The sequence below is a fragment of the Melospiza georgiana genome, chromosome 11 (assembly GCF_028018845.1).
Source record: "Melospiza georgiana isolate bMelGeo1 chromosome 11, bMelGeo1.pri, whole genome shotgun sequence".
NCBI lineage: Eukaryota > Metazoa > Chordata > Aves > Passeriformes > Passerellidae > Melospiza > Melospiza georgiana.
Genome location: NC_080440.1, coordinates 19,312,094 through 19,339,050, shown reverse-complemented (window position 1 = coordinate 19,339,050; position 26,957 = coordinate 19,312,094). Strand labels below are relative to the sequence as shown.

Sequence of the window (26,957 nt, the reverse complement as noted above, 5' to 3'; positions counted from 1 at the left end):
TCAAAGCCCAGATGCTGTCAGCAGAAGGGAAGCAATATTGTTACCCTGAAAGTCTGATTTTCATTATGGAACTGAAATGGGACACAGAAATCAAGGGGAAAAATGAATTCAGGCAGATTTTATAATAAAAACTAAATTTATATTGTGATTTATTTTAGTAGAACATTCACACCTCTTCAATAATTAAATAATTAATGAAATTCTGCATGAAGGAGAGCTGTTGGGTTTTCTAATGTGCTCAGATGAAGTTTATTTATAAAATACTTCAATATTTAAATTTGATAGTAAAACCACAAAGGTGTGTGTACATATGTCCTGCAAAAAGGAGGAGAGAATAAAAATTTAAGGGAATTTTTTCCCTTAAAAATAGAAGGGAAGTGTGTAAATAATTAATTAATGGCTTTTTCCATTAGACTGAAATTCAGCTAAATTAATTGCTTGAATTTGCAGGGAAATCTTGACCCTTTAGTAGAGGTGTGCTGTGCACAGATGAGGGATTTTAGTTTCATTGTTTATTTATGTTATTTTGAGGAGGAAAGGAAAGCTGCACTTTCAATAAATTTGTGGTAATTGTATTTCCAGGGGATGTAGCAGTGAAGATCCTAAAGGTTGTAGACCCAACCCCAGAGCAGTTCCAGGCTTTCAGGAATGAAGTGGCTGTCCTGAGGTGAGTTGGTGTTGCACTGCTGAATTCTGATATTCCAGCTGCTGCATTTGCCTCCCTGGAGCCTTCTGGCCCAATATTCTGTTCACAAAAAGCAGATTCCCAGAGAAGAATAAAACAGACAGTCCTATTTCAGAGTATTTTTGTGGTCTCCCACATTGCTCAGACCACACTGGGCAGTGAAGGTGGGCATTACTAAATTCTGCCCTAATTCTCACCACACTTGAACTCTTCAAGTGTTGAAGTTTGAAGCTCCTCTTCAAATTGCAGCACAATAATTTTTTTTTCCTTAAGCACATGCACTGCTGAGTGTAACTGTTCTCTGCTTTCAGATCCTGAGGTTTTTTAGTGTCTGTGATGTTACTGCTGAAAATGAACCAAGTAGATACATAAATAACTCATCTCTGTATCTGATAATTCCTTGAGGGTTTATAGCCATCCTTTGGTCTCTCTTGGGGAAAAATCAGGGTTTGGAAAGAAAAGAAAGCTCTGGTCTTTGAAAGCAGCTGGGAATGAGGAAAAGTTGGGATAGAAGGAAAAGCTCTGGCTTGCAAAAGCATTTGGGAATGGGGAAAAAATGGGGGTGGAAAGAAAAGCTCTGGCTTCTGAAAGCAGCTGGGAATGGGGAAAAATTTGGGGTGGAAGGAAAAGTTCTGGTTTGTGAAAGCAGCTGGGAATGGGGAAGAATTGGGGGGTGGAAGGAAGTCTTTAGTCTTCCACCTAAAGCTGGGATTTTTCCCAGCTTCCAGGGTGATTTCTGCCATTCCTGTAACTTTTAACCCCACTTGCAAGTGTGGCTGTTGCTTGTTGATGTCAAACCATTTGGGTTTTCAGACATCCTTTTCTTAAATGTTGATTTTAAGTAACTAAAAAGAAGGATTGTAACTAAAAAGCAAAAAACCAGCTGAAAAACCAGAAAAGGGCAACTGTGTTGTATGTTAATTACCTGTGAGCCCAAACTTGACTCCCACACGGAGCTGGGCCTGCAGAGATGAGGTGCACCCAGCCAGGAGTGCCCTTTGAGCAGCCCTGGGGAGCACTGTGGGTGCAGCCACTGATTTCTCCTGGTGCTCCTCTGTCAGGAAGACCCGGCACGTGAACATCCTGCTCTTCATGGGCTACATGACCAAGGACAACCTGGCCATTGTCACCCAGTGGTGTGAGGGCAGCAGCCTCTACAAACACCTGCACGTGCAGGAGACCAAGTTCCAGATGTTCCAGCTGATCGACATCGCCCGCCAGACCGCCCAGGGCATGGAGTGAGTGCCCTTCCCTTTCCCCCCTTCCCTTTCCCCCCTTCCCTTTCCCCCCTTCCCTTTCCCCCCTTCCCTTTCCCCCCTTCCCTTTCCCCCCTTCCCTTTCCCCCCTTCCCTTTCCCCCCTTCCCTTTCCCCCTTTCCCCCCTTTCTTTCCCTTTGCCCCCTTTCTTCCCCTTTTCCCTTCTTTCCCCCCTTTTTCCCCCCTTTTTCCCCCCTTTTTCCCCCCTTTTTCCCCCCTTTTTCCCCCCTTTTTCCCCCCTTTTTCCCCCCTTTTCCCCCCTTTCCCCCCTTTTTCCCCCCTTTTTCCCCCCTTTTTCCCCCCTTTTTCCCCCCTTTTTCCCCCCTTTTTCCCCCCTTTTTCCCCCCTTTTTCCCCCCTTTTTCCCCCCTTTTTCCCCCCTTTTTTCCCCCTTTTTTCCCTCTTTTTCCCCCCTTTCCCCCCCTTTTCCCCCCCTTTTTCCCCCCTTTTCCCCCCCTTTCCCCCCCTTTCCCCCCCTTTCCCCCCCTTTCCCCCCTTTTCCCCTCCTTTTCCCCTCCTTTTCCCCTCCTTTTCCCCTCCTTTTCCCCTCCTTTTCCCCTCCTTTTCCCCTCCTTTTCCCCTCCTTTTCCCCTCCTTTTCCCCTCCTTTTCCCCTCCTTTTCCCCTCCTTTTCCCCTCCTTTTCCCCTCCTTTTCCCCTCCTTTTCCCCTCCTTTTCCCCTCCTTTTCCCCTCCTTTTTCCCCTCCTTTTTCCCCCTTTTTCCCCTTTTTTCCTTCCCCCTTTTTTCCTTCCCCCTTTTTTCCTTTCCCCATTTTTTCCTTCCCCCTTTTTTCCTTCCCCCTTTTTTCCTTCCCCCTTTTTTCCTTCCCCCTTTTTTCATTCTCCCTTTTTTCCTTCCCCCTTTTTTCCTTCCCCCTTTTTTCCTTCCCCCTTTTTTCCTTCCCCCTTCTTTCCTTCCCCCTTCTTTCCTTCCCCCTTCTTTCCCTTTCCCTCCTCCCATTATCTCTGTCTTCTTGTCCAGCCTGAGCTTTGCTGCAGTGAGCAGATGAAATGCTGTTGTAAATTCAGAATGAAGGGGCTTTTCCTCCCTGTGTCAGTGTAACCCTGCAGTGTCTGACACACACTGATGGATGCTCTGTGGGCTGAGGGGTGGCTGCTCTGTTCCCCAGGACTCACCCAGATGTTTCTGGAAGCATTTCCAGCTCTGCTTTCAGCCCTGCCTCTGATGCTGGGAGCACTGGAGCAGCTGCAGAGCTCAAGGGCCAGGTTTGCAAACCAGACTCCAGGATCTGGGCAGGTTAAATGTCCATTTGGAGCAGACTCCAGGATCTGGCCAGGTTAAATGTCCATTTGGAGCAGTCACCTCCAGGATCAGGCCAGGTTAAATGTCCATTTGGAGCTGTCACCTCCAGGATCAGGCCAGGTTAAATGTCCATTTGGAGCTGTCACCTCCAGGATCTGGGCAGGTTAAATGTCCATTTGGAGCTGTCACCTCCAGGATCAGGCCAGGTTAAATGTCCATTTGGAGCTGTCACCTCCAGGATCTGGGCAGGTTAAATGTCCATTTGGAGCAGACTCCAGGATCTGGCCAGGTTAAATGTCCATTTGGAGCAGTCACCTCCAGGATCTGGGCAGGTTTCAGTGTCCATTTGGAGCTGTCACCTCCAGGATCTGGGCAGGTTTCAGTGTCCATTTGGAGCTGTCACCTCCAGGATCTGGGCAGGTTAAATGTCCATTTGGAGCAGACTCCAGCATCTGGGCAGGTTAAATGTCCAATTGGAGCTGTCACCTCCAGGATCTGGCCAGGTTAAATGTCCATTTGGAGCTGTCACCTCCAGGATCAGGCCAGGTTAAATGTCCATTTGGAGCAGACTCCAGCATCTGGGCAGGTTAAATGTCCAATTGGAGCTGTCACCTCCAGGATCTGGCCAGGTTAAATGTCCATTTGGAGCTGTCACCTCCAGGATCTGGGCAGGTTAAATGTCCATTTGGAGCAGACTCCAGGATCTGGGCAGGTTAAATGTCCATTTGGAGCTGTCACCTCCAGGATCTGGGCAGGTTAAATGTCCATTTGGAGCTGTCACCTCCAGGATCAGGCCAGGTTTCAGTGTCCATTTGGAGCTGTCACCTCCAGGATCTGGGCAGGTTTCAATGTCCATTTTTTAGCTGTCACCTCCAGGATCTGGGCAGGTTAAATGTCCATTTGGAGCTGTCAGCCCCAGCACAGGGCACAGAGCTCATGGCTGTGAGCACAGCCCCAGGTCCCCAGGGTTAATCAATTTGTGCCATTCCTTCCTGGCATTTCTTCTCTGCACTGAGCACAGCTCCATGTCTTTGTTCCCAAAGTAGATTTGTGGAAAGCCAGAAGGGGCTGGGTGTGGAATAAACTGAATAAACTGTCTGGGGGCAATGAAAATGCTGATGGTTTGTGAGCAGCCCTGCTAATGGCTCTTGTGCTTTTCCCTTCACAGCTATTTACATGCAAAGAACATCATCCACAGAGACATGAAATCCAACAGTATCCTTCCTGAGTCTCCATTCTCTGCTGGGAGGGAGGGAGGGAGGGATTTCTTAATGGTGATTTGGAGCTTGCTTTCTGTGGGGGTTGCAGCAGCTTTTTAAAATATATTTATATATATAACTACTAATGGGCAGTCCCTGTTGATGAACTAGCAAGGACTTCCACAGGGCCACACTTGGGATAAAGATGTGCAACAGTTGTGCTCCAGAATTCTCTAATTTTACTGAAATGGGGTTTATTCAGTCCTCTGGTAGCCACATGCTGCTCTCATTGATGGGAGCTGTGTGTTCATCTGTGTGCACACATGGGATTGTTTCTGTCTCTTGGGTATTTTTAGTGTGTTTAAAACTCCTCACATAGCTGGCAGAAATGAAGCCAAAATTCTACTTTAAACTCAAGAAAAGGCAGACTTTTACCATTATATTTTGTGCAAAAATAAATATTCAGTAAGACATCTGGAGTGAAAATGTTGTGAGCTGATTTTTCACCTTTGAAATGCCTGATTTTGGAATTACCAGAACATCCCTGGAGATGGGAACTGGGGCTTCCTTCCATCAGCTGTGACCAGGATGTTTTGGCAAATGTCATCATAAAAAATCTGCCAAGTCCAGTAATTCCACAGTGTCAGTGGATTCTATTTTCAGTTTAAAAAAACTCAATTATTTTACTGTATAGGAGGCCAGAAATTTGTGGTTCCTGGTTAATGATGATCATTTTTATGAAATAAGTTTGCTCTGCTCCTGACAGAAACAAGAGAGTCAGTAATGTTTATATTTCTGAATGATCTTCTTGAACTTGCAGCATTCCTAAGTGGAATCATTAAATGATAACTTCTTAGAATAAACCCAGCAGAGAAGGTGCTGGGGTTATTTTAATATATATATATTTAATATATATTATAAATATGTTTATATATAAAATATAAATATATGTAACTAAAATGTATAGTATATATAAATATATATACATACACACATATATAAATATATATATATAAAATACACACACATATATATAATATATATATAATATATATAATATATATATAATAGATATATAATATATATCTATTATATATATAATATATATATAATAGATATATTATATATATATATATAATATAGATATCAGTGACAGATCCATGAAGGAGATAATTGTAAATAGTGTGGATATATTTGCAGATTAAAATCATAGTTAGACCTCAGCAGATCTGCCAGAGAACTTTATAGAAATAGATTTTATTTTGATACTTAATTCTCCTTGTAATTGTTTTTTCTTAATTTTCTTTTCTGAGTTTGAGACCTCTGAGCTGTTTCCCTTTCTCAGTTATTTAAGGAGCTGCAGCCATGGATGGCAATGAACTGTTGATTTCTGTCCTGGCTCACCATAAAGATAAATCTGCAAATGCTGCTGAACATCTGCTCTGGTTTAGTGCTAAATGTTAATTTAAAATCCCTTTCCTTTGTTTCCCATACAGCTCCCAGCAGGTTTCAGTAGAACAAGCAGCACTTGCCAGTCAGGTCAGAAAATATCCAATGTTTGACTCAGTTTTGTGCAGTTTCTTTAACAAAGCCACAGATATATTTCTTCATGAAGGCCTCACAGTGAAAATAGGAGACTTTGGTCTGGCAACTGTGAAATCCAGGTGGAGTGGGTCCCAGCAGGTGGAGCAGCCCACGGGCTCCATCCTGTGGATGGTGAGCACAACATTCCTGCATTTCCATGCTCTGCACCTGCCCCTGAGCACTCGGGTCTGTCAGTCTGTCTGTCTGTCTGGGCTTTTGCTCAGCTCTAGGACCAGGGAAAATTGGGGCTGGATTGTGCAGAGCAGGCACCAGCACCCATGGACTCTCCACTGGGGCTCGTGAGTTATTGGAAATATTTAGGGCTGCCAGTGTATCTGGGAATGCTTTGTGCTCTGTAAAATGCACACATCACCTGAAACAGAGTTCCAGAAGTAGAAATGTTCTTTTCTGTAAAAAAAAATTGTACAAAAAGCCAAATTTTAAAAGCTTTTCTTAAAAAAAAAAAGGATTTAAAACTAATTTATCCAATGCAAGGTATTTGTGTACATGAAACAGACCTTGGGGAAAAAAACCACCCTGCATATTTGCTCATTGCAGGCTTTAAAAAAAAATTTATATATTTATTTTAGTCATTTGTAGCCCATGTTTGCTGAGCTGTCACAGGAGGGAAGGTTGTTTCTCTTTCCTTGGAAGCTCCTGTGATCCCTTATTGTACTTTAGTGCTTTGCTTAATAATTCTGAGGGGATTCTTTAGGAGGGAGAAAAGATCTCAGTCAATGGGGAAAATTCTTCTGATGGTTCACACCTTGTTTTGCTCAGTCATCTGACAATGTTGATTTTAAGAAGCTTCATAATTGGCAAAGCTGTTAAATTTTCCTGCATTTCTTCCCTGATCTGTTCAGTATGTGCTGGTTTGTGTTTGGCTTTCACATTTCCTGACCAAGCTTTGGTATCAATTTACAAGAGATGAGAGTTTTGTATTTTCCCTTTTAACCTTGATACCAGTTTAAGAACTGATGGTCAAACTCAGGCTCAGTTCTGTGTAAGGTGTAACAGGAGTCAATAAATGTTGCAAATCCAAATATTAATATTTTTTTTCTAATGGCAAAATGCTTGTTCAGTTAAAGCATTGATTTTTTTGTGTCTCTGAACTGTATTGATAATTTTAATTAGATGTGGAGTAGCCTGAGCTGGTCCAGAGCTTTAGGTGAACTCCTCAAGCTTTGTGGTGCCCTTTGCTCACTGATTTCCAGCTGAGCTCAGTCTCTGCTTCCCAGATGCTCTCTCTTGGCTCTCTGGTGTTGCTGCTGAGTTTTGTTTGTGTTGGTTCCCCTGCAGGCCCCCGAGGTGATCCGGATGCAGGACAGCAACCCCTTCAGCTTCCAGTCAGATGTCTACTCCTACGGCATAGTGCTCTATGAGCTGATGACAGGGGAGCTGCCCTACTCCCACATCAACAACAGAGATCAGGTAGGAGCCCCCTGGGGGCAGCCCAGCTCCCTTCTGCCCATGGCACATCCCCTGGCCTGGAGAAATGCAGGGAAAATACAAATTTATTCTTTATTAAACCAGCTGAGATGGGGCTGCCAGCCTGCCTGGTGTCAGCAGTGAATGTGGAACTGAGAGTTCACCTCAGGATTGACAGGGCAGGCACTCAAAGGAGAAAATTCCTTGTATATAAATACTTGAAGTGCCCTGTTAATTTATTCCCAGGTGCACAGTAAAATATTGCTTTATACATTTGCAGTTATGGGAAATTGCCATTTTGGTGTTAAATATGCTGCTGCTGCATCAGGAGGATTGGATTTGGTGCTTTTTACTAAGGGAAAAACCCCAATAAGTATTCAATATTCCAAGGCTGGACAATGGTTGTATTTAGTCTGTGCTGTCAGGCAGCCCAGCCTGCAGGGCAGTGTTGGTGCCCTGTGGGACTGGGTTCAGCCCCCTGTGTAGTAACCTGTTTTTGCTGTGGGTGGTTGTTCTGCAGATCATTTTCATGGTTGGCAGGGGCTATGCTTCCCCAGACCTCAGCAAGCTGTACAAGAACTGCCCCAAGGCCATGAAGAGGCTGGTAGCAGACTGCCTGAAGAAAGTCAGGGAGGAGCGGCCTCTGTTCCCACAGGTGAGAGGGGTGGTGTCCTGAGGGCTTGTGAGGGGCCCTTGGGGCACTCAGGGCTCTGCAGATGGAAATTGTGGTTAGCAGGAAGTGCAGCCTTGCCCTGGTTCTGTGTTCATTGCTAATGCAGCTCTGGGCTGAGTTTTGGTTGGACTGGCAGTTCTGGGAGTCCATGGAACACAACCTGAGCTGTGCTGGGCTTTCATCACCTCACCTGCCCAGAGACAAACCAAACCCCCTCAGTCCAGAAAAGTGAAATCTATCTCTGGATATTCCTTTCATTTGAGAGTTGGAAATGAGAGGCCACTGCTCCTTTCCTTCCCCACACCTCTGAACAAGGAAACAAAATCCACTGGGGGATGTAAACTGGAGCAATTCTTGGTATTTCTACAAGGGATGCTTTACCTTGTCCTATCACTATGGGGATGGACTATAGACTTTCTTATACTCATTAATTATGAGTAATTAATTAATTAAACATCAGCAATTTTGGAGAAATACCTTCCTGCTGTTGCAGTCAAGCATTGTTTAGCAAGTTCTTTTTGAACATCAGGCACAAGATGCAGTTCCTTCCCTGTGACTCTGCTGGAGGGTGGTTTAGATGCTCATTAATTGTTCCTAATATCTGTGAAGTGATGAAAATTGATGAAATTGATCCTCCCAACCTCTGGAACCCCCTGAGGCCCTCCCAGCACTGACAGAGCAGAGTGGGCAGAGCTGGGCTCCTGCACTCTGTGTTCAGTGCCCCACGGAGCATTAATGTGAAACTTGAACTGGATAAGAACTGAGTGAATGGATAAATGAATGAGTGAAGGTTTAAGTGGAAGCAGAGGGAGCTGCTGTTGGTTTAGATGGAAGGTTTAAGTGGAAGCAGAGGCAGATACAGAGCCCACAGGCCTCTCAGAGCTCTCTTTCCCCAGATCCTGTCCTCCATCGAGCTGCTGCAGCACTCTCTGCCCAAGATCAACCGCAGCGCCTCGGAGCCGTCCCTGCACCGCGCCGCCCACACCGAGGACATCAACTCGTGCACGCTGACCTCCAGCAGGCTGCCCGTGTTCTGAGAGCTCTGCCCTGCCCCCAGCAGGCTGCTCGGAGTGCTCTGCCCGTGTTCTGAGTGCTCTGCCCCCGTTCTGAGCTCTCCTGCCCTGCTCCAGGCTGGGGCTGCAGGGGCAACTCGAGCTGTCCAGGCTCCTCCAGCAGGACTCCGTGTCCCACCCCACAAGAAGCTGCTCTGGATTCGTGCAGTTCTCAGCCTGCAGGGACACAGCTCCTCATTGCCTTTGCTACCATCTCTTGTCCTGGGAGAGGTGACAGACTACAAATCAAGAGATCTATTACTATTTTTTTAATAGATGCACTTGAGCCTTATTTTGCCCTTCCCAGAAGCGATGGCTGTTTGTCTGGCAGTGGCTCTGGCTGGCTTTGCTCTGGGCTCAGTGAGGGGGCTCTGAGGACAGGTGATGATGTTCTGGTGCTCTGACTGCCCCGTGCCAAGTGTCACCTCACCCTGGGGAGTTGTGCCTGGAGTGGGAAGAGGAAATAACTCTGGAAATCAGCTCCTGCCTAAGAGCTTCATCAAGCCAATGAAATACGTTCAAATGCTAATTCAACACAAAATAGTTTTGCAATAGTTTTGCACATAGAAGAAAAACTCTTGCAAAAGGATGGAATCTGTTGTGAATTGTCCTGCTCAGAGAGGAGGAGATGAGCCAGTCCTGCTTTGGTCACCTTGAGAAGCCTCCCAGCTGCCTTTGGTACTATGGACCTGCTGTTGGTGCAGCCCAGGCAGGGTGGGCGAGGAGGGCTGGGCTGGGAGAGCCTGGGGGTGTCCCCTCTCCTACTGGGGGTGTCCCCTCTCCTGCAGAGGCTGAGATGTCCCCTCTCCTGCAGAGGGTGTCCCCCTTCCTGCAGAGATTGAGGCTGTCCCCCCTCCTGCAGAGGCTGCATCCAGCAGGAGCTGTTGTCCAAGAGATGCACTAGCAAGAGGAAACTGAGCATATACAGTTTTTCTTGTTGATTTGGGTTTTAATTTTTTTTTTTGTTTTTATTGCTCCTGAGAAAATGCATTTATTGTAAGCCAAGGTTCCTCTTGATTATCTTATTTTAATAAAATAAATTAAATTTTAGGTTTAAGATTCAATGTCATCATTTTAATGGAGTCAGCCACAGTTCTTACTGGGACATCTGCATTTGGAAAAACTCAAGAAATGACATTTCTGAATAGGCTTTTAAAAAGTAATGGATAAATAACAGCAGTGCAAGTAAAAACACACTTGATAAAACAACCTGTACATTTCCAGTCATGACAAGACAGTCTGTGTGCTGTAGTGACCTCTGAGCAGCAGCTTTGGACACCCTGATGAGCTCCCAGGCTCCTCTGGCTCCATTTTCTCTTCTTCACTGAGGGGCAGGGGAGGGTTTTGTGTTGGCTGAACTCCAGGAGGGCACAGCAGGTGGGTGAATCTAAACATGGATTTTTCCAAAGAGCAGGTGGTGAAATGGGAAATGTGGTCACCAGGGCACAGCTGGAACCTGTTTGGGGTTTTGCCTCGCTGGGGGTCAGGGCTGGCTGTGCCCCCTGCACCCCAAAGCTCTGGGCAGAGCTGCTGCTGTGCTGGGAGCTGGGACAGGCCCTGCAGTGGCCACACAGCCCCTGCAGCAGCAGCACCCACAGAGCTCCTGGGACAGGGAGAACCAGGGCCAGAAATCCCCTCCAGTCTGGCCTCAGAACCTTCTGGAACAGGGCAAGGGCAGGATGGGAATCCCTGGGTGGTAACTGAGAATTCTGTGACCTTTGCTTCCTCAACAGTAAATTGGGACTTGAAGTCTCCATTTCTTTCTGCATGGTTTTTATCAATATTATTGTATTTGGACTGCAACTCTAAACATTATTTATTTCTAATTGTCACTTCATTATAAGCTTAAAACATGAAAGGAAAAATCCCAGAAGAGGTAAGCTGCTTTTACTTTAACCCTGATTTCCCAAAAGAAACCATTAACCTGTGGTTTTTAAACCAGATCATGTGTTTCTTGAAAAAAAATGAAGTATTTTGGATAAGTGAGTTTATTTTAACCAGCACTTGATGTCCAGTTAAATGAAAGGTGCTGAGTGAAGAACTTGGAAACCCAGACATGGTAATTCCCTGGTAGCTTTGAAAACCAAGTTATGTTTTTAATTTCAGACTATCCCTCATGGCTTCTTGGGGCAGAGTAAATCAGGAATGTCCTGTTTAGGGTGAAGAACATCCTCTCCATTGATTTTCTTTTTAAAAGTGTATTCCTGACAATATTTCTTTCTGGCAAAAAAATTTAGGTGGAGGGGCAGATGGAAATGAGCTTCAGTGGGAGGGTGAGGGCTGGGAAGTATTCTGGGATGGAAAGGGTGTTTGGGTGTCCCTGACCCCTTGATCTGGGTGTGTGACATCCTCTCAGGGTAATTCACCTTCTGCTTTGTAATTAGTGCTGACCAACTGCACTGATTGCACCTCAGCCTTTGCTGGGCCAGCTTTACCAAGAGAGGGAATTGATGTCACAGCCCTGCAAGGCCAGCCCTGAGTGTGCAGTGAGCCCTGCCACAATTACTGCAGGGGGAAATGATGGAAAAATTCATTTCCAGTGAGAGCAGAGGGCACAGCTGGCACAGGGGAGGAGCTCCTGAGCCAGAAATGCCAACAGCAGCTGAGAGGATCATCCTGGATCACTGCTCTGCTGCCAGCTGAGGTGTTGGGATGCCCAGGGATGGCCCTGTGTGCCCAGGTCATTTCCCACCCCTGGTGGATCAAGGCTGTGACCATCACTGATTACAAACCTTCCTGTCCTTTCCTTTCTTTCTTACACATTTTAAAGTATTATTTTTATGCTTTTATATTGCTATAGATAACAACCAAAGGGAGTTCACACCTTCCATGGCAACCAAAGTGTTCTAAAACAAACCCCACATCTCTGTTGGTGTTTACAAACACTGCTCAGTGATGTACAAGGCTGAGTCAGTGACAGCTCCTGCTCAGCTGTGTCCATGCTGAATTCTTGGTTTAAATTCCAAGTTGGAACAGTTGCATTGGCACAATTAACTTCTGGTACCAGATTTCACAACCCAACAGAAATTACATTTTTAACAAAGCCAGAATGCAGTTCCAGTTCTGTTCCCTCAGCAGAGATGTGCACGAATCCCTGGGGCCAAGGGGAGAGGAGGCTCTGAGGTGCTGCAGAGCCCCCCCTGCTCTGGGAGACACCTCACTGCTGTGCTGCAGGAACCAGTGCAGCTGCATTTGCTGTGCAGCAGGAGCCACTGCTGCCTCTGAGCACTGGGTTAGTGTGAAACAGGCTCATCACCCTGGGATTAGTGTGAAACAGGCTCATCACACTGGGATTAGTGTGAAACAGGCTCATCACACTGGGATTGCTGTGAAACAGGCTCATCACACTGGGATTGCTGTAAAACAGGCTCATCACCCTGGGATTGCTGTAAAACAGGCTCATCACTCTGGGATTAGTGTAAAACAGGCTCATCACACTGGGATTGCTGTGAAACAGGCTCATCACACTGGGATTAGTGTAAAACAGGGCTGGGAGCTCCCCTGGCAGCACTGAGGAGCCAGCCCTGCCCAGAGAACCCACCAGCCCCAACTCTGAGCTCCAGGTACTACCTGAGGTGTCATTAAGGAGAAAACCCTACACTGACCATTATTCCCAGTGGGTTTTGTACTTCTACATTTAGCTGATTTAGTGGAGAAAAAAACCCAAAAGCACTCAAACTCTAATTAGCAACAGTTTTTACCAGCTGAAGCTTTCACTGCACCTGTATTTACACTACCACTCAGCTCACAAGACAGCATATGTTAGGCCAGAGAGGGACAAAACCCTCCTGGGATTAAGGGATTTTTTTCCATGCAGCCAATTTTTTTTTCTTTTAAATATATTTTAGTCTTTTTTTTGTTGTTGTTGTTGTTGCCATATAAAAACTATCAGAAAACTTTCCCAGGACTGCACAAGTGACCAGCAGGGCACGTTTTGCTCTACCTGTGCTGGGGAGATAAAAGCCTGGCAGGCAGGCAGGCAGCTGGGGGGGCTCAGAGGGGCTCTGGGGGCTCGCTGGGCTCCTCCTCAGCCCCAGAGAGGTGCATGAAGAGCTCCCCCAGCTCCGTCACCTCGGCGTCGGCGCCGGGCGCGCTCCGGCTCTCCCTGTCCTCGATGAAATCCCACAGGCGCACGGAATTGAAGAACTGCAGCAGAGACAGAGAGAGCAGCCTGAGCCCCCCTTGGCACTGATGCATTTTATAAAAAATCCTTCTGCCCGGATCTTTCCTCCTGAGAAGTTGGGAAGTTTCAGCTTCCCCATGTTTTGCTGCTTTGGAATGCGATTTGGAGAATTGTTTAGCCAGCGTGTGAATTATTTTTACTTGATGACCAATGACAGCCAGCTGTGGTGAGGCTGTGGTGAGCAGCCACCAGATTTTATCATCCCTTTTCTTTCCTTGATGAAATCCTTTCTTCTATTCTTTTAGTATAGTTTTGGTATATAATTTTCTTTTAATATAAAATAATAAACCAGCCTTCTGAAACATGGAGTCAAGATTCTCATCTCTTCCCCTGTGCTGTGAACACCCCCACAGCCCTGGCCTGGGCTGGCACCTCCCCATTGAAACCAGCCCCAGAGCTCTGTGTGCCAGGGGAGGGGACACGAGGTTTTGTCCCTTCCAGCTGCCCTGAGTGCCAGCACAGCAGAGAGCTGTGAGTACTGAAGGTGAAAGCTTAAAGGGCAGAATCCCTGTGAGGAAAGGTTTGGGCTGGTCACAAAAACAAGCATGTTCAGAAGCACTTCTGCTCTTTACAGACTCAGCCAATGTTTAGTAGGACTATTATCTGTCTTGAGCACACTAAGAAGAAAATGAACCAAAGCTTCCCCAGCTTCAGCTGTGCTTAAGATAGGAACTCTGCCCAAGCCCCAGAGTGCTGGACAGCATGGCACAAAGCCCCTCAGACAGCCTAAAGGGGTGAGCTCCCTTCTCAAGGCAAGAATCATGCACAACTAATAACCTGCTCCAGAGTTCATACAGTACAACGTCTCCCACGTCACTCAGTCTGTGAGTCAGTTTATACTGGTCACAAATACACACTTGGCTCATAACTGGAGAAATTTGTAAAATCCAGGCATAACGAGAGACACTTTCTGTCTCCAAGGACAAACCCTCGCCCGAGGAACACTGAGGGGCTTTTCCCACTTATCCTGCATGGCAGCAGCACAGCTGGGGCTGCAGGGGGTGCAGGGCTCTCTTACCCTGACAGTGCCCTCGGAGCTCAGCTGCTTCCTGGGTTTCTCGGGCTCGGCGCGGGTGCCGTCGGGGTAGGCGTGCAGGTACAGACACTTCCCCCCAAAGGGACACGTGCCTTTGCCCTGCTCAAAGTACTTGCAGGGCTTTTTCCTGGGGGAAGCACAACACACAGGTTATTGCCTTCAGCTGCAAGGGAAGGAGGTGCAGCTCAGTGCCCAGTGGTGCTCTGCTAACACAGCCACTGAGCTGAGAGCAGTGACATTCCCGTTTTCCTTCCCTCAGGCACCACCAGCCTTCCAGGCAGTGATGGCTGAGGGATCCACACAGAGCCAAGTGTGGATGAGCTGCTTCCACACTTGTGGAGTGGAGTGAGATGAAGCAGCTTCAACATTTCTGAGGATTTTCAACATATCTGAGCACAGGGAGGCTGAGTGTCTGACCTACAATTGCACAGGCACAGAGCGAAGCAAACTGAGAGCAGAGACGAGGAGCTCTCTGCAGAGAGGTCTGTAATTATATTAAGTTTAAAAATAAAAGCTCAGCAATTGATGGAGCCTTAGAGCAGCTAAAGAACAACGTGAGGGGTGTGGGTGGCTGCTGAACTTACCCCACTCCCTGCTTGAATGCTTCAATCAGCTCATTCTTCTTCTCCTGCTCCTCCACCCAGTACACGCTGGGGATGACAAACTCGGAGATGACGCGGCACTCGGGGCAGGACCTGCAGGACAGGACACACAGATGCTCTGGAACCCTCCTCAGCCTGCCCCAGCAGTGAGGATCCTCCCCAGAGAGGGATCTGTCACCTCAGGCAGCACAGGCACCTCCTCCCACGTTAGCACAGAGCTTTGTGGGAGTTCCAGTTGGAATTGCTCAGTTCAGGGCACCCAGGGCTTGTGTTTGTTTCTGGACTTGAGCAAAAGTCTGCACACTCCTCTCATGTGCAGAGACAAACTCTGCTCTGGGAGTGCAGCAGGAGGGCAAAAACACAAATTAAGATGTCTCAGCCTTTTGAACTGATGGTCCCTTCAGTGACAGCTGGAGTGAAAGTTGTGCAGAAAAGTCTCTTTTGGTAGAAGACTGAAAATATTCCCACCTCTCCTTCAGCATGTTTGTAACTTGAGAGATGCTCAAAGAAGGAAACTTCCCTACTTGGATGTTTTAGATTCTCTCTGAGGGGGGACAGGTTTGGAACCCATTTTTTTGTGGAGTTAGAAGATAAAGGCATTTATGAGACAGGCACAAGTGTGGTCAGTGGGACAGTGACCTGGAGCTGGAAGTGAGGGAGAAAGCCCAGAATGAAGCACATCCATGGGAAAAGATGGGAGCTCTGAGTGCAGCCCCCTCACTGAGGTGGCACTGCAGGCTAAACAAGAATGATAATGAAAGCTCCTGACTCAGTCTGACACAGCTGATGGTGATTGGTCACTAATTAAAAACAATTCACATGAAACCAATTGAACATTGACCTGTTGGTAAAGATCTCCACATTCCCAAACAATCAGAGAATTATTGTTTTCACTCTTTTCTGAGGCCTCTCAACTTCCCAGAAGAAATCCTGGTGAAGGGATTTTTCAGCAAACACCAAGGTGACAGCCCTGGGGCTGGCAGAGCTGGGGCAGGCTCTGCTGAGCTCTGACACCTGCAGCTCCATCCCCTGTGTGAGAGCAGCTCAGCCCTGTGTGTGAGAGCAGCTCAGCCCCTGAGAGCAGCTCAGCCCCTGTGTGTGAGAGCAGCTCAGCCCTGTGTGAGAGCAGCTCAGCCCTGTGTGAGAGCAGCTCAGCCCTGTGTGTGAGAGCAGCTCAGCCCTGTGTGTGAGAGCAGCTCAGCCCCTGTATGAGAGAGCAGCTCCAGCCCTGTGTGTGAGAGCAGCTCAGCCCCTGAGAGCAGCTCAGCCCTGTGTGTGAGAGCAGCTCAGCCCTGTGTGAGAGCAGCTCAGCCCTGTGTGTGAGAGCAGCTCAGCCCTGTGTGAGAGCAGCTCAGCCCCTGTGTGTGAGAGCAGCTCAGCCCCTGTGTGTGAGAGCAGCTCAGCCCTGTGTGAGAGCAGCTCAGCCCCTGTGTGTGAGAGCAGCTCAGCCCTGTGTGAGAGCAGCTCAGCCCTGTGTGTGAGAGCAGCTCAGCCCTGTGTGTGAGAGCAGCTCAGCCCTGTGTGAGAGCAGCTCAGCCCTGTGTGAGAGCAGCTCAGCCCCTGTGTGTGAGAGCAGCTCAGCCCCTGAGAGCAGCTCAGCCCTGTGTGAGAGCAGCTCAGCCCTGTGTGAGAGCAGCTCAGCCCTGTGTGAGAGCAGCTCAGCCCCTGTGTGTGAGAGCAGCTCAGCCCCTGTGTGTGAGAGCAGCTCAGCCCCTGTGTGTGAGAGCAGCTCCAGCCCCTGTGTGAGAGCAGCTCAGCCCCTGTGTGAGAGCAGCTCAGCCCCTGAGAGCAGCTCAGCCCCTGTGTGAGAGCAGCTCAGCCCTGTGTGTGAGAGCAGCTCAGCCCTGTGTGAGAGCAGCTCAGCCCTGTGTGAGAGCAGCTCAGCCCTGTGTGAGAGCAGCTCCAGCCCCTGAGAGCAGCTCAGCCCTGTGTGAGAGCAGCTCAGCCCTGTGTGTGAGAGCAGCTCAGCCCTGTGTGAGAGCAGCTCAACCCCTGTGTGAGAGCAGCTCAGCCCCTGAGAGCAGCTCCAGCCCCTGTGTGAGAGCAGCTCAGCCCTGTGTGTGAGAGCAGCTCAACCCCTGTGTGTGAGAGCAGCTCAGCCCTGTGTGAGAGAGCAGCTCAGCCCCTGTGTGAGAGCAGCTCCAGCCTGTGTGTGAGAGCAGCTCAGCCCTGTGTGTGAGAGCAGCTCAGCCCCTGTGTGTGAGAGCAGCTCAGCCCCTGTGTGTGAGAGCAGCTCAGCCCTGTGTGTGAGAGCAGCTCAGCCCTGTGTGTGAGAGCAGCTCCAGCCCTGTGTGTGAGAGCAGCTCAGCCCTGTGTGAGAGCAGCTCCAGCCCCTGAGAGCAGCTCAGCCCTGTGTGAGAGCAGCTCAACCCCTGTGTGAGAGCAGCTCAGCCCCTGAGAGCAGCTCAGCCCTGTGTGAGAGCAGCTCAGCCCCTGTGTGAGAGCAGCTCCAGCCCCTGAGAGCAGCTCAGCCCTGTGTGTGAGAGCAGCTCAACCCCTGTGTGAGAGCAGCTCAGCCCTGTGTGTGAGAGCAGCTCAGCCCTGTGTGAGAGCAGCTCAGCCCTGTGTGTGAGAGCAGCTCAGCCCTGTGTGTGTGAGGGCAGCTCAGCCCCTGTGTGTGAGAGCAGCTCAGCCCCTGTGTGAGAGAGCAGCTCAGCCCCTGTGTGAGAGCAGCTCCAGCCCGTGTGTGAGAGCAGCTCAGCCCCTGTGTGTGAGAGCAGCTCAGCCCTGTGTGTGAGAGCAGCTCAGCCCCTGTGTGTGAGAGCAGCTCAGCCCTGTGTGTGAGAGCAGCTCAGCCCTGTGTGTGAGAGCAGCTCAGCCCTGTGTGTGAGAGCAGCTCAGCCCTGTGTGTGAGAGCAGCTCCAGCCCCTGTGTGAGAGCAGCTCAGCCCTGTGTGAGAGCAGCTCAGCCCTGTGTGTGAGAGCAGCTCCAGCCCCTGAGAGCAGCTCAGCCCTGTGTGTGAGAGCAGCTCAGCCCCTGTGTGAGAGCAGCTCAGCCCCTGAGAGCAGCTCAGCCCTGTGTGTGAGAGCAGCTCCAGCCCCCTGAGAGCAGCCCACCCCCAGGCAGGTGCAGCACTCACTTGATGATGGGGTTCTCAAACTGCTTGGCACACCTCCACTGGCGGATGCAGGACAGGCAGTAGGTGTGGGTGCAGTTGGACAGGATCCCAAACCTCCTCTCTGAGGCTGAGGCTTTCTCGTAAACCACCTCCATGCAGATGCTGCACACCTTGTCCTGGCTGGCCTGGATGGCAAAGGCCCTCTCCATGTCGTGCTCAAAGGTTGCCATGCACATCTGTCAGGGGACAGGGCACCGTCAGGGACACAGGGCACAGCCAGCATGGAGCACTCACTGAGGGCACCAGTGCCAGCCTGGCACAGCCAGCTCCCTCTGCAGAGCATGGAGCACTCACTGAGGGCACCAATGCCAGCCTGGCACAGCCAGCTCCCTCTGCAGAGCATGGAGCACTCACTGAGGGCACCAGTGCCAGCCTGGCACAGCCAGCTCCCTCTGCAGAGCATGGAGCACTCACTGAGGGCACCAATGCCAGCCTGGCACACCCAGCTCCCTCTGCAGAGCATGGAGCACTCACTGAGGGCACCAATGCCAGCCTGGCACAGCCAGCTCCCTCTGCAGAGCATGGAGCACTCACTGAGGGCACCACTCCCACCTGTCACTGGCACAGTTTAATTTAAAGAACATTAAATTCAATCATGTATTTCAGCCTTCAGCTGCCAGAAATAAAGATGCCAGGGTGCTTCATTCACCCCTTTCTGCATCTCTGTCAGAGAACAGGTACTGAATTATTTGGTGCTTCAAATGTCCCCAAAAAACACTTCACTGAATAGGTGCCACACTCAAGGTGTTGCTCTGATTATAATCAAGGCCACATTCATTCACCAGATGCTCATTTTTACCCAGGTAAGGAATTAGTCTCTTATTTCAGCTTTCCTCCAGCACTCCTCAGCCCAGCAGTGACAATCCAGAGCCCTTCCCACTGCCACAGCACTGCAGGGTGAGCTGGTGCCTCAGTCAGAGACCTCCCACAGCCCTTCTCCTGGCACCTGCAGGATGCTGTGGGAGCCTCTGATGAGGATGGAATGGCAAAACCCACAAGCTGCTACCTGCAGCCAGTTCAGCTCCAGAGGCCTGGGCTGGCCCAGCACCACAGGAGGAGCTCTGTGGGAGAAGCTCCACGTTGAGCTGGAGCTCTCACCAGTCCTAAACACATTCACACTCTTAACCCTGGCAACCCCCTCCACCCCCATCCTATTTCCACTTCTATCCAACAGCCTCAAGAACATCCCCAGCACAATCACAAACCCAAAACCTCCTTCTTCATCAGCCTAATCCAAATAGCAATCTCCATCCACTCCAGAACAGAAAGCCTCACCTCCTTCTGAGAATAAAAATTCATTATAAACTTCAGAATCCCCATCAGCCTAAAAACAGATTTCTACTCCCTTACCTTCTTCCCCATTGCACTGTTCCTACCATGATCTATCCTTGTTGAGGACTGCAATGCAAGATGCTTTCAGTTCCCATCTGTATGGCAGATTCCCTTTGCCAAGTGGGCAGTTTGCCTTATCTCTCTCTCTGAGTGACCACATTCACACCTCCCTCAGGAGGGGACATTGCTGATAACAGCTACTGAATGTCACTGCATGGCTGATAAGAACTACAGCATCCCATTGGGAGATGTGAGCCCAGAGGGAGGAGCCAAGCATTGCTACATGGATATAATCCAGGGGGAGGAGCCAAGCATTGCTACATGGATATAATCCAGAGGGAGGAGCCAAGCATTGCTACCCAGATATAACCCAGAGGGAGGAGCCAAGCATTGCTGCCCAGATATAATCCAGAGGGAGGAGCCAAGCATTGCTACCCAGATATAATCCAGGGGGAGGAGCCAAGCATTGCTACCCAGATATAATCCAGAGGGAGGAGCCAAGCATTGCTACCCAGATATAATCCAGAGGGAGGAGCCAAGCATTGCTACCCAGATATAATCCAGAGGGAGGAGCCAAGCATTGCTACCCAGATATAATCCAGAGGGAGGAGCCAAGCATTGCTACCCAGATATAATCCAGAGGGAGGAGCCAAGCATTGCTACCCAGATATAATCCAGGGGGAGGAGCCAAGCATTGCTACCCAGATATAATCCAGAGGGAGGAGCCAAGCATTGCTACCCAGATATAATCCAGAGGGAGGAGCCAAGCATTGCTACCCAGATATAATCCAGAGGGAGGAGCCAAGCATTGCTACCCAGATATAATCCAGGGGGAGGAGCCAAGCATTGCTACCCAGATATAATCCAGGGGGAGGAGCCAAGCATTGCTACATGGATATAATCCAGAGGGAGGAGCCAAGCATTGCTGCCCAGATATAATCCAGAGGGAGGAGCCAAGCATTGCTACATGGATATAATCCAGGGGGAGGAGCCAAGCATTGCTACCCAGATATAATCCAGAGGTTCTGAGACACCAGCACGGCTTTCTCCATGGGATTCCCCAGAGGAACAGCAGCTGCCTCTCCTTCCACTGGATCTTCAGAGGAAGAATACATCCTTCTCTACAAATCCCCCTGCTCCAACAGAACCACCCCTGACAGTCCAGGAGGGCTGAGCCACATTTGCAATTGGATTGCTACCAACAGGGTGTCAGGCTGGGTTCTGACTCTGTCAGTGTTGTTCTAGTGTACTGCATTGTTTATTTTATAATTTTATTTTTCTTCCCTATTAAAGAACTGTTATTTCCTGCTCCTATATTTTTACCTCAGAGCCCCTTCATTTAAAATTTATAGCAATTCAGAGGGGTGGGGAGGGTTCACATTCTCCATTTCAGGAGAGGCTCCCCTTCCTTAGCAGACTCCTGTCTTTCCAAACCGAGACAATCCCACAATTTACAAGGTGATACATGGGCTCAGACCCCTACATTACAACACTTTTCACCTCTCTGCTATTCTCATCCCGCTCTAAGCCGAGAGCAGCCCCAGCCCTGCCCCGAGCTGCCCACTGCCCGTTTACCATCTCGTGGGCTTTCCTCTGCTCCGGGTCGAAGGGGTGCAGCACCTGGAGGCCGCAGATCTCGCAGAGCTGCCCGTGCAGGTAGAGGCAGCGCTCCCCGAAGTGGCAGGCGCCGGCGGCGGCGTAGGGACACAGCTGCTGGGCCGGGGCGCCGGGGCAGCCGCCGGGCGCCGCCTCCTCCAGCCCGCTGCAGATGGCCTCCAGGTACGAGTGCGGCTTGGGCGCCTCCTCCTCCTCCTCCTCGGCACCGCCGGGCTCGGCGCAGCACGGCACCGCCCCGGCCAGCGCCTGCTCCTCGCTGGAGCCGCACAGCTCTGCCGTGAGACACAGGAGAGATTGTCCAGAATACAAACCCGGTTTGATTTAGGTGAAATGTACATCTGTGTAGCCTGACTGCATGGCCTAAGCTCAAGGGAAACTGCTTCCATGGTGGACAGAGATAAGGACAGGAGACAGAGGGAGCCGCACAGCTCTGCCGTGAGACACAGGAGAGATTGTCCAGAATAGAAACCCCGTTTGATTTAGGTGAAATGTACATCTGTGTAGCCTGATTGCATGGCCTAGGCTCAAGGGAAACTGCTTCCATGGTGGACAGAGATAAGGGGAGGAGACAGAGGGAGCCGCACAGCTCTGCCATGAGACACAGGAGAGATTGTCCAGAATAGAAACCCGCTTTGATTTAGGTGAAATGTACATCTGTGTAGCCTGACTGCACAGCCTAGGCTCAAGGGAAACTGCTTCCATGAATGACAGAGATAAGGGGAGGAAACAGAGGGAGCCGCACAGCTCTGCCGTGAGACACAGGAGAGATTGTCCAGAATACAAACCCAGTTTGATTTAGGTGAAATGTACATCTTTAAATCTGTGTAGCCTGATTGCACAGCCTAGGCTCAAGGGAAACTGCTTCCATGGTGGACAGAGATAAGGGGGTGGGGGGAGACAGAGGGTGATAAAGAGAATCTGCTATGAAAGAATTCCTAGGTCAGGTTGGCCTGCTTTCTGATAAAGAACTAGCTGCAAATGTCACGCAAAATTCATAAAAATGAATATGTATGAACCCATTGTGAAATTGTATGCATGTGTATTTGAGAGGGGGATAAGAAGAGACCTGAAGTTCCCAGTACACGTGTCATTTTAGGGGAATGATTCCCACATGCGTCCAGCGCTGTAATAAACATATTGGCTTTACAACTTCCACAAAGTTGTGGAGTTTTTGGCTGTCTCTGCAAAACAGTGGGACAAGCAGAGGCACTGGGCTCAGCCCCAGCAGTGCCTGACTCTTTAAGGGTTAAAGTTTCCTCCCCAGTGGGGTCTCACCTCTGAGCCCCTCTGCTTGTGAATCAAAGGGATCTCCCCAGGCTGCCTGAGCATTTGTGCAGGTGTGCTCTGTCACAAACCACTGGAAATCATCAGGGCTGGACAAAACCTCCGAGATGATCAGGTGTGAGCCAGCACCCCAGGACACAGAGATGCTCTGCTACCTCCCCACACTGGAACCCTCCTCAGACTGCCCCAGCAGTGAGGATCCTCCCCAGAGAGGGGATCTGTCACCTCAGGCAGCACAGACACCTCCTCCACGTTAGCACAGAGCTTTGTGGGAGTTCCAGTTGGAATTGCTCAGTTCAGGGCACCCAGGGCTGTCACAGACACCTTGTTATGAAAATCCTTTCTTAGGATTTTTTTCTTCCTGAGAAGCTGAGAAGCTCCAGGAACAAAATGTAAACAATGGTTATCTGCTGCTGTGGAATGCAACAGGTGCATCTGGGATTGGTCTCCTCTAGATGTTTGGATTTCTCTCTCTCTCTCTGTCAGAGCCAGCTGCCTTTGTTATCATCCTTTTATTTTCTTTTCTATTCCATTCTTAGCTAGCCTTCTGAGATGAAACTTTTCCTTCTATTCTTTTTAGTATAGTTATAATGTAATATATATATAATAAGATAATAAATCAAACCTTCTGAACATGGAGTCAACATTCTTGTCTCTTCCCTCACCTGAAAGCCCCTGTGAACACCATGACACCCCTCTGCTCGTGAATCACAGGGATTGCCTGCTGAAGAGTTCAGCATTTGTTCAGGGGTGCTCTGTCACACACCCATTGCAAACCACAGAATCACCAGGGCTGGACAAGAGCTCTGAGATCACCAGGTGTGACCAAGCACCCCAGGACACCCTTGGACTCCTTCTCTCTGAGGGGGAACATGTTTAGAACACATTTTTTGAGGAGCTAGAAGATAAAGGCATTTATGAGACAGGTGAAAGTGTGGTTAGTGGGAGTTCCAGTTGGAATTGCTCAGTTCAGGACACCCAGGGCTTGTGTTTGTTTCTGGACTTGAGCAATCCCTCCTCAGTAAACCATAACAAGCACAAGGAGACAAAAGAAACCCCCAAATTTACCGGTCAACCACACCCTGCAACTGCTGCTACAACCAGCCCCAGCACCCCATAATAAGGGGAGGGGTTAGATGCAACTTCCTACCCCCTAGAACAAAGCACAGCCCTAAAAATAAAACAAATTCTATCACTGCTCCCCTGTGCAGAGACAAACTCTGCTCTGGGAGTGCAGCAGGAGGCCAAAAACACAAATTAAGATGTCTCAGCCTTTTGAACTGATAGTCCCTTCAGTGACATTTGGAGTGAAAGTTGTGCAGAAAAGGCTGTTTGGGTAGAAGACTGAAAATATTCCCACCTTTCCTTCAGCATGTTTGTAACTTGAGAGATGCTCAAAGAAGGAAACTTCCCTACTTGGATGTTTTAGATTCTCTCTGAGGGGGGACAGGTTTGGAACCCATTTTTTGTGGAGCTAGAAGATAAAGTCATTTATGAGACAGGCACAAGTGTGGTCAGTGGGACAGTGACCTGGAGCTGGAAGTGAGGGAGAAAGCCCAGAATGAAGCACATCCATGGGAAAAGATGGGAACTCTGAGGGCAGCCCCCTCACTGAGGTGGCACTGCAGGGACAGCAGCTGCTCCAGCAGCTCAGGGCACAGGGGGTCCTAAAGGTGCTGTGGCTGCTGGTCAGCACTGGGATACTGGGACAGCAGGACACTGGGACACTGGGGACAGCAGGGACACTGGGGACAGCAGGGACACTGCCACACGAGAGCACTGCAGCCTCAGTAGGAAATGAAGCATTCCCACAAGGGCAGGGCTCTGCCAGGTCCCAGCTGCTCCAGAGCCCTCTGTGCCCACCGAGCACAGGAGCAGGGAGGGCTGAGGGGGCAGAGCTGCCCTGCAGGGCTGTGGCATGGAGGGAACTGCAGCAAGGGACACCCAGGGCACCCTGCTGCTCCTGCAGGCAGCTCTGCAGCCCAGCCTGGGGGGTCTGAGGTGCCCAGGACGAGGTGGGAGGTGAGAATGTGACTCCATGTTCTCAGAAGGCTGATATTACATTATATTACATTACTATTATATTATATTATATTATATTATATTATATTATATTATATTATATTATATGACATTATATTATATTATATTATATTATATTACATTACATTATATTACATTACATTATATTACATTACATTATATTACATTACATTATATTACATTACATTATATTACATTACATTATATTACATTACATTATATGCTATACTAAAACTATACTAAACTAATGAGAAAGGAGCCATCAGCTCTCCCTGAAGGGGACACCTGCACACCTGCAAGGATGAGGGCTCTCCCCCAATGCCTGACAATCCTCTCCATGCAAAAACTCTTCCTGATGTCCAGCCTGGAGCTGCCCAGGCCTGAGGGCTCACACAGCTCCGGGAGCAGAGCCTGACACGCCCGGACAGAACGACAGAACATTCCCCTCCCTCCCGATGGGAGCTGTCACCTCCAAGGCTCGGGCTGGCCTTGGGGCTCCGATAAGCACCGGGGACAGCACCTCCCTCCTCCCTCCGTCCGTCCCTGCCCGGGCCGGCACCGCGGCTCCCACTCACTCCTGTCCCGCAGCACCAGCGTCCTCTTCTCCCTCCGGCTGCGGGGGGCGCCGGCGCCGGGCTCGGGGGGCGCCCGGGGGCTGCTCGGGGCCGCGGGGGGCGGCGGGGCCGCGGCTCCGCCCGGGGGCAGCTTCACGTGGTCATACCTGCGGGGAAACGGCACCGGGAAACAACGCGGGACACGGAAACGGCATCGGGAAACAAACCGGGACATGGAAACAAACGGGGAAACAAACTGGGACACGGAAACAAACCGGGAAACAAAGCGGGTCACGGAAACAAACCGGGAAACAAACCGGGACACGGAAACAAAGCGGGACACGGAACCGGGACACGGAAACGGCACCGGGAAACAAAGCGGGACACGGAAACAAACGGGGAAACGGAAACGGCACCGGGAAACAAACCGGGACACGGAAACAAACGGGGAAACAAAGCGGGACGTGGAAACAAACCGGGACACCGAACCGGGACACGGAAAGGCACCGGGACACCGGACACACGGCTGAGCCGGGGGGGGACGGGATCCCGGACAGAGCGAGGGACCGCGGGGACAGCACAGGGACACTGGGGGGGACACAGCCCAGGGAAACGGGGCCACATCCAGCAGAACCGGGGACACACTGCAGCAGCGGAGCAGGAGCAGCCAGAGGAGTGAGGGGCTGCTCCACGGACACGGCCACGTGTGCAATATTGTCAGGGGACAGAAACATTCTCCAGGAGTGCCCCAGGCAGGAGGAGCACAGCCAGGCCCTGCCTGAGCCTGCAGGAGCAGCCAGAGCAGCTCCAGGGCCTGGCACATGGCTCAGACGAGGCAGGGAGCTGAGGGAGCTGCAGGGATCAGTCCGTGCCTGGTTCTCCTCAGAGCATTCCCCTGTTAACCTGCAGACTCCAGGGAGAGCTGTGGAACTGCTGAGCCCTCCCCCAAAGCTCCACTCCCACAGAGCAGAACAAGCCCTGACACTGAGCCAGAGCACAGGTGCACCGCTGCAGGTGAAAGCTGCTTTAGGCTCTGAGGGCAAAACTCACATTTAGGAAAAGATTTCCTGCCCAGGAGCCCCCGCGGTGCCCGGCTCGGTGCTCACCTGCAGCGGGAGCCGTAGGCACACTGCCCCTTCTGGTAGTACTTGCAGATGGTGGAGGATTTGCTGGTGGCCAGGTCATGGGAGAACAGGCACTTGCTGCCCTCCCGACACACGCCCTGCAAGAAATACCTGCGGGGAGAGAGAGACGCGGCTCGCTCAGGGCGGGCGCTCCGCCACGCTCGGCTTTGCTGCGCTTTGTTTGTGCACAAGCAGCGGGGCTGGCAGAGCGCTCCAGCCCTGGAGCCCGAGCTGTGCCCGAGCAGAGCGGCCACGGCCACCGCCAGCGATGGGCACTCGGGATCCAGCGCCCCTTCATGAACAAAACTCCCCGAGCAGCCCTGGAGGAGCCGTCCCTGCTGACCCCGCCCGTTCCCCGGGCACCTCCGGCCGGGACACCGGGCAGCCCCGGCGCAGCGGCAGGGCTGGGGACAAGGAGGGGACAGGGGGGCAGCCACGACAGCCAGCTCGGCACGGGCCGGTCCTGACGGGGGAGAGCGGAGCGGGACAGGGGCCGGGCCGGTGTTTGAGGGGTCTGAAGGCTCCGGGGCCGGGCGGAGCGTGGGGGGCGTGAGAGCGGAACGAGGCGCGGGGCAGGGGCGGAGGCGGCGCCTGCGGGGAGCCCGAGGGCCGTGAGTGCTGTGAGGGCCGTGAGGGCTCTGCGGGCCGTGAGGGCTCTGGGGGCCGTGAGGGCTCTGGGAGCTGTGAGGGCTCTGAGGGCCGTGAGGGCTCTGCGGGCCGTGAGGGCTCTGGGAGCTGTGAGGGCTCTGAGGGCCGTGAGGGCTCTGGGGTCTCTGCGGGCTCTGGGGGCTCTGCGGGTCTGGCCCGGCCGGGCCGCGCTCACCTGCACGTCACCTGCTTCGTGCTCATCGTGCCGCCGCACTGTCCGGCCCGCCCGGCTCCTCACGCCGTGCACGGAGGTTCCGCGGCACGGGGGGGGGGCGTG

At 50.7% G+C, this 26,957-nt stretch overlaps 2 protein-coding genes across 4 annotated transcripts in view; one reads left to right on the top strand and one right to left on the bottom strand.

Moving 5' to 3' along the window:
- Positions 1-10,938, top strand: part of RAF1 (Raf-1 proto-oncogene, serine/threonine kinase) — a 45,945-nt gene extending 35,007 nt beyond the window's left edge. For all 3 annotated transcript variants that reach the window (XM_058031675.1, XM_058031676.1, XM_058031674.1), the window contains 7 exons: positions 583-667; positions 1,747-1,923; positions 4,372-4,418; positions 6,000-6,118; positions 7,286-7,417; positions 7,935-8,069; positions 8,984-10,938. In XM_058031675.1, the coding sequence (XP_057887658.1) occupies positions 583-667; positions 1,747-1,923; positions 4,372-4,418; positions 6,000-6,118; positions 7,286-7,417; positions 7,935-8,069; positions 8,984-9,124 (836 nt within the window). In that variant the 3' untranslated portion in view covers positions 9,125-10,938. The remainder of the gene's footprint in view (positions 1-582; positions 668-1,746; positions 1,924-4,371; positions 4,419-5,999; positions 6,119-7,285; positions 7,418-7,934; positions 8,070-8,983) is intronic.
- Positions 9,505-26,939, bottom strand: MKRN2 (makorin ring finger protein 2). The gene is made up of 9 exons (XM_058031677.1): positions 26,856-26,939; positions 26,015-26,143; positions 24,930-25,075; positions 20,986-21,299; positions 18,040-18,254; positions 14,943-15,053; positions 14,341-14,485; positions 13,083-13,285; positions 9,505-9,584 (listed from the first exon to the last, which is right to left on the bottom strand). Exons 1-8 carry the CDS (start codon positions 26,879-26,881, stop codon positions 13,133-13,135), a joined length of 1,239 nt encoding a protein of 412 aa, XP_057887660.1. The 5' UTR covers positions 26,882-26,939; the 3' UTR covers positions 9,505-9,584; positions 13,083-13,132.
- Positions 26,940-26,957: the final 18 nt, after the last annotated feature.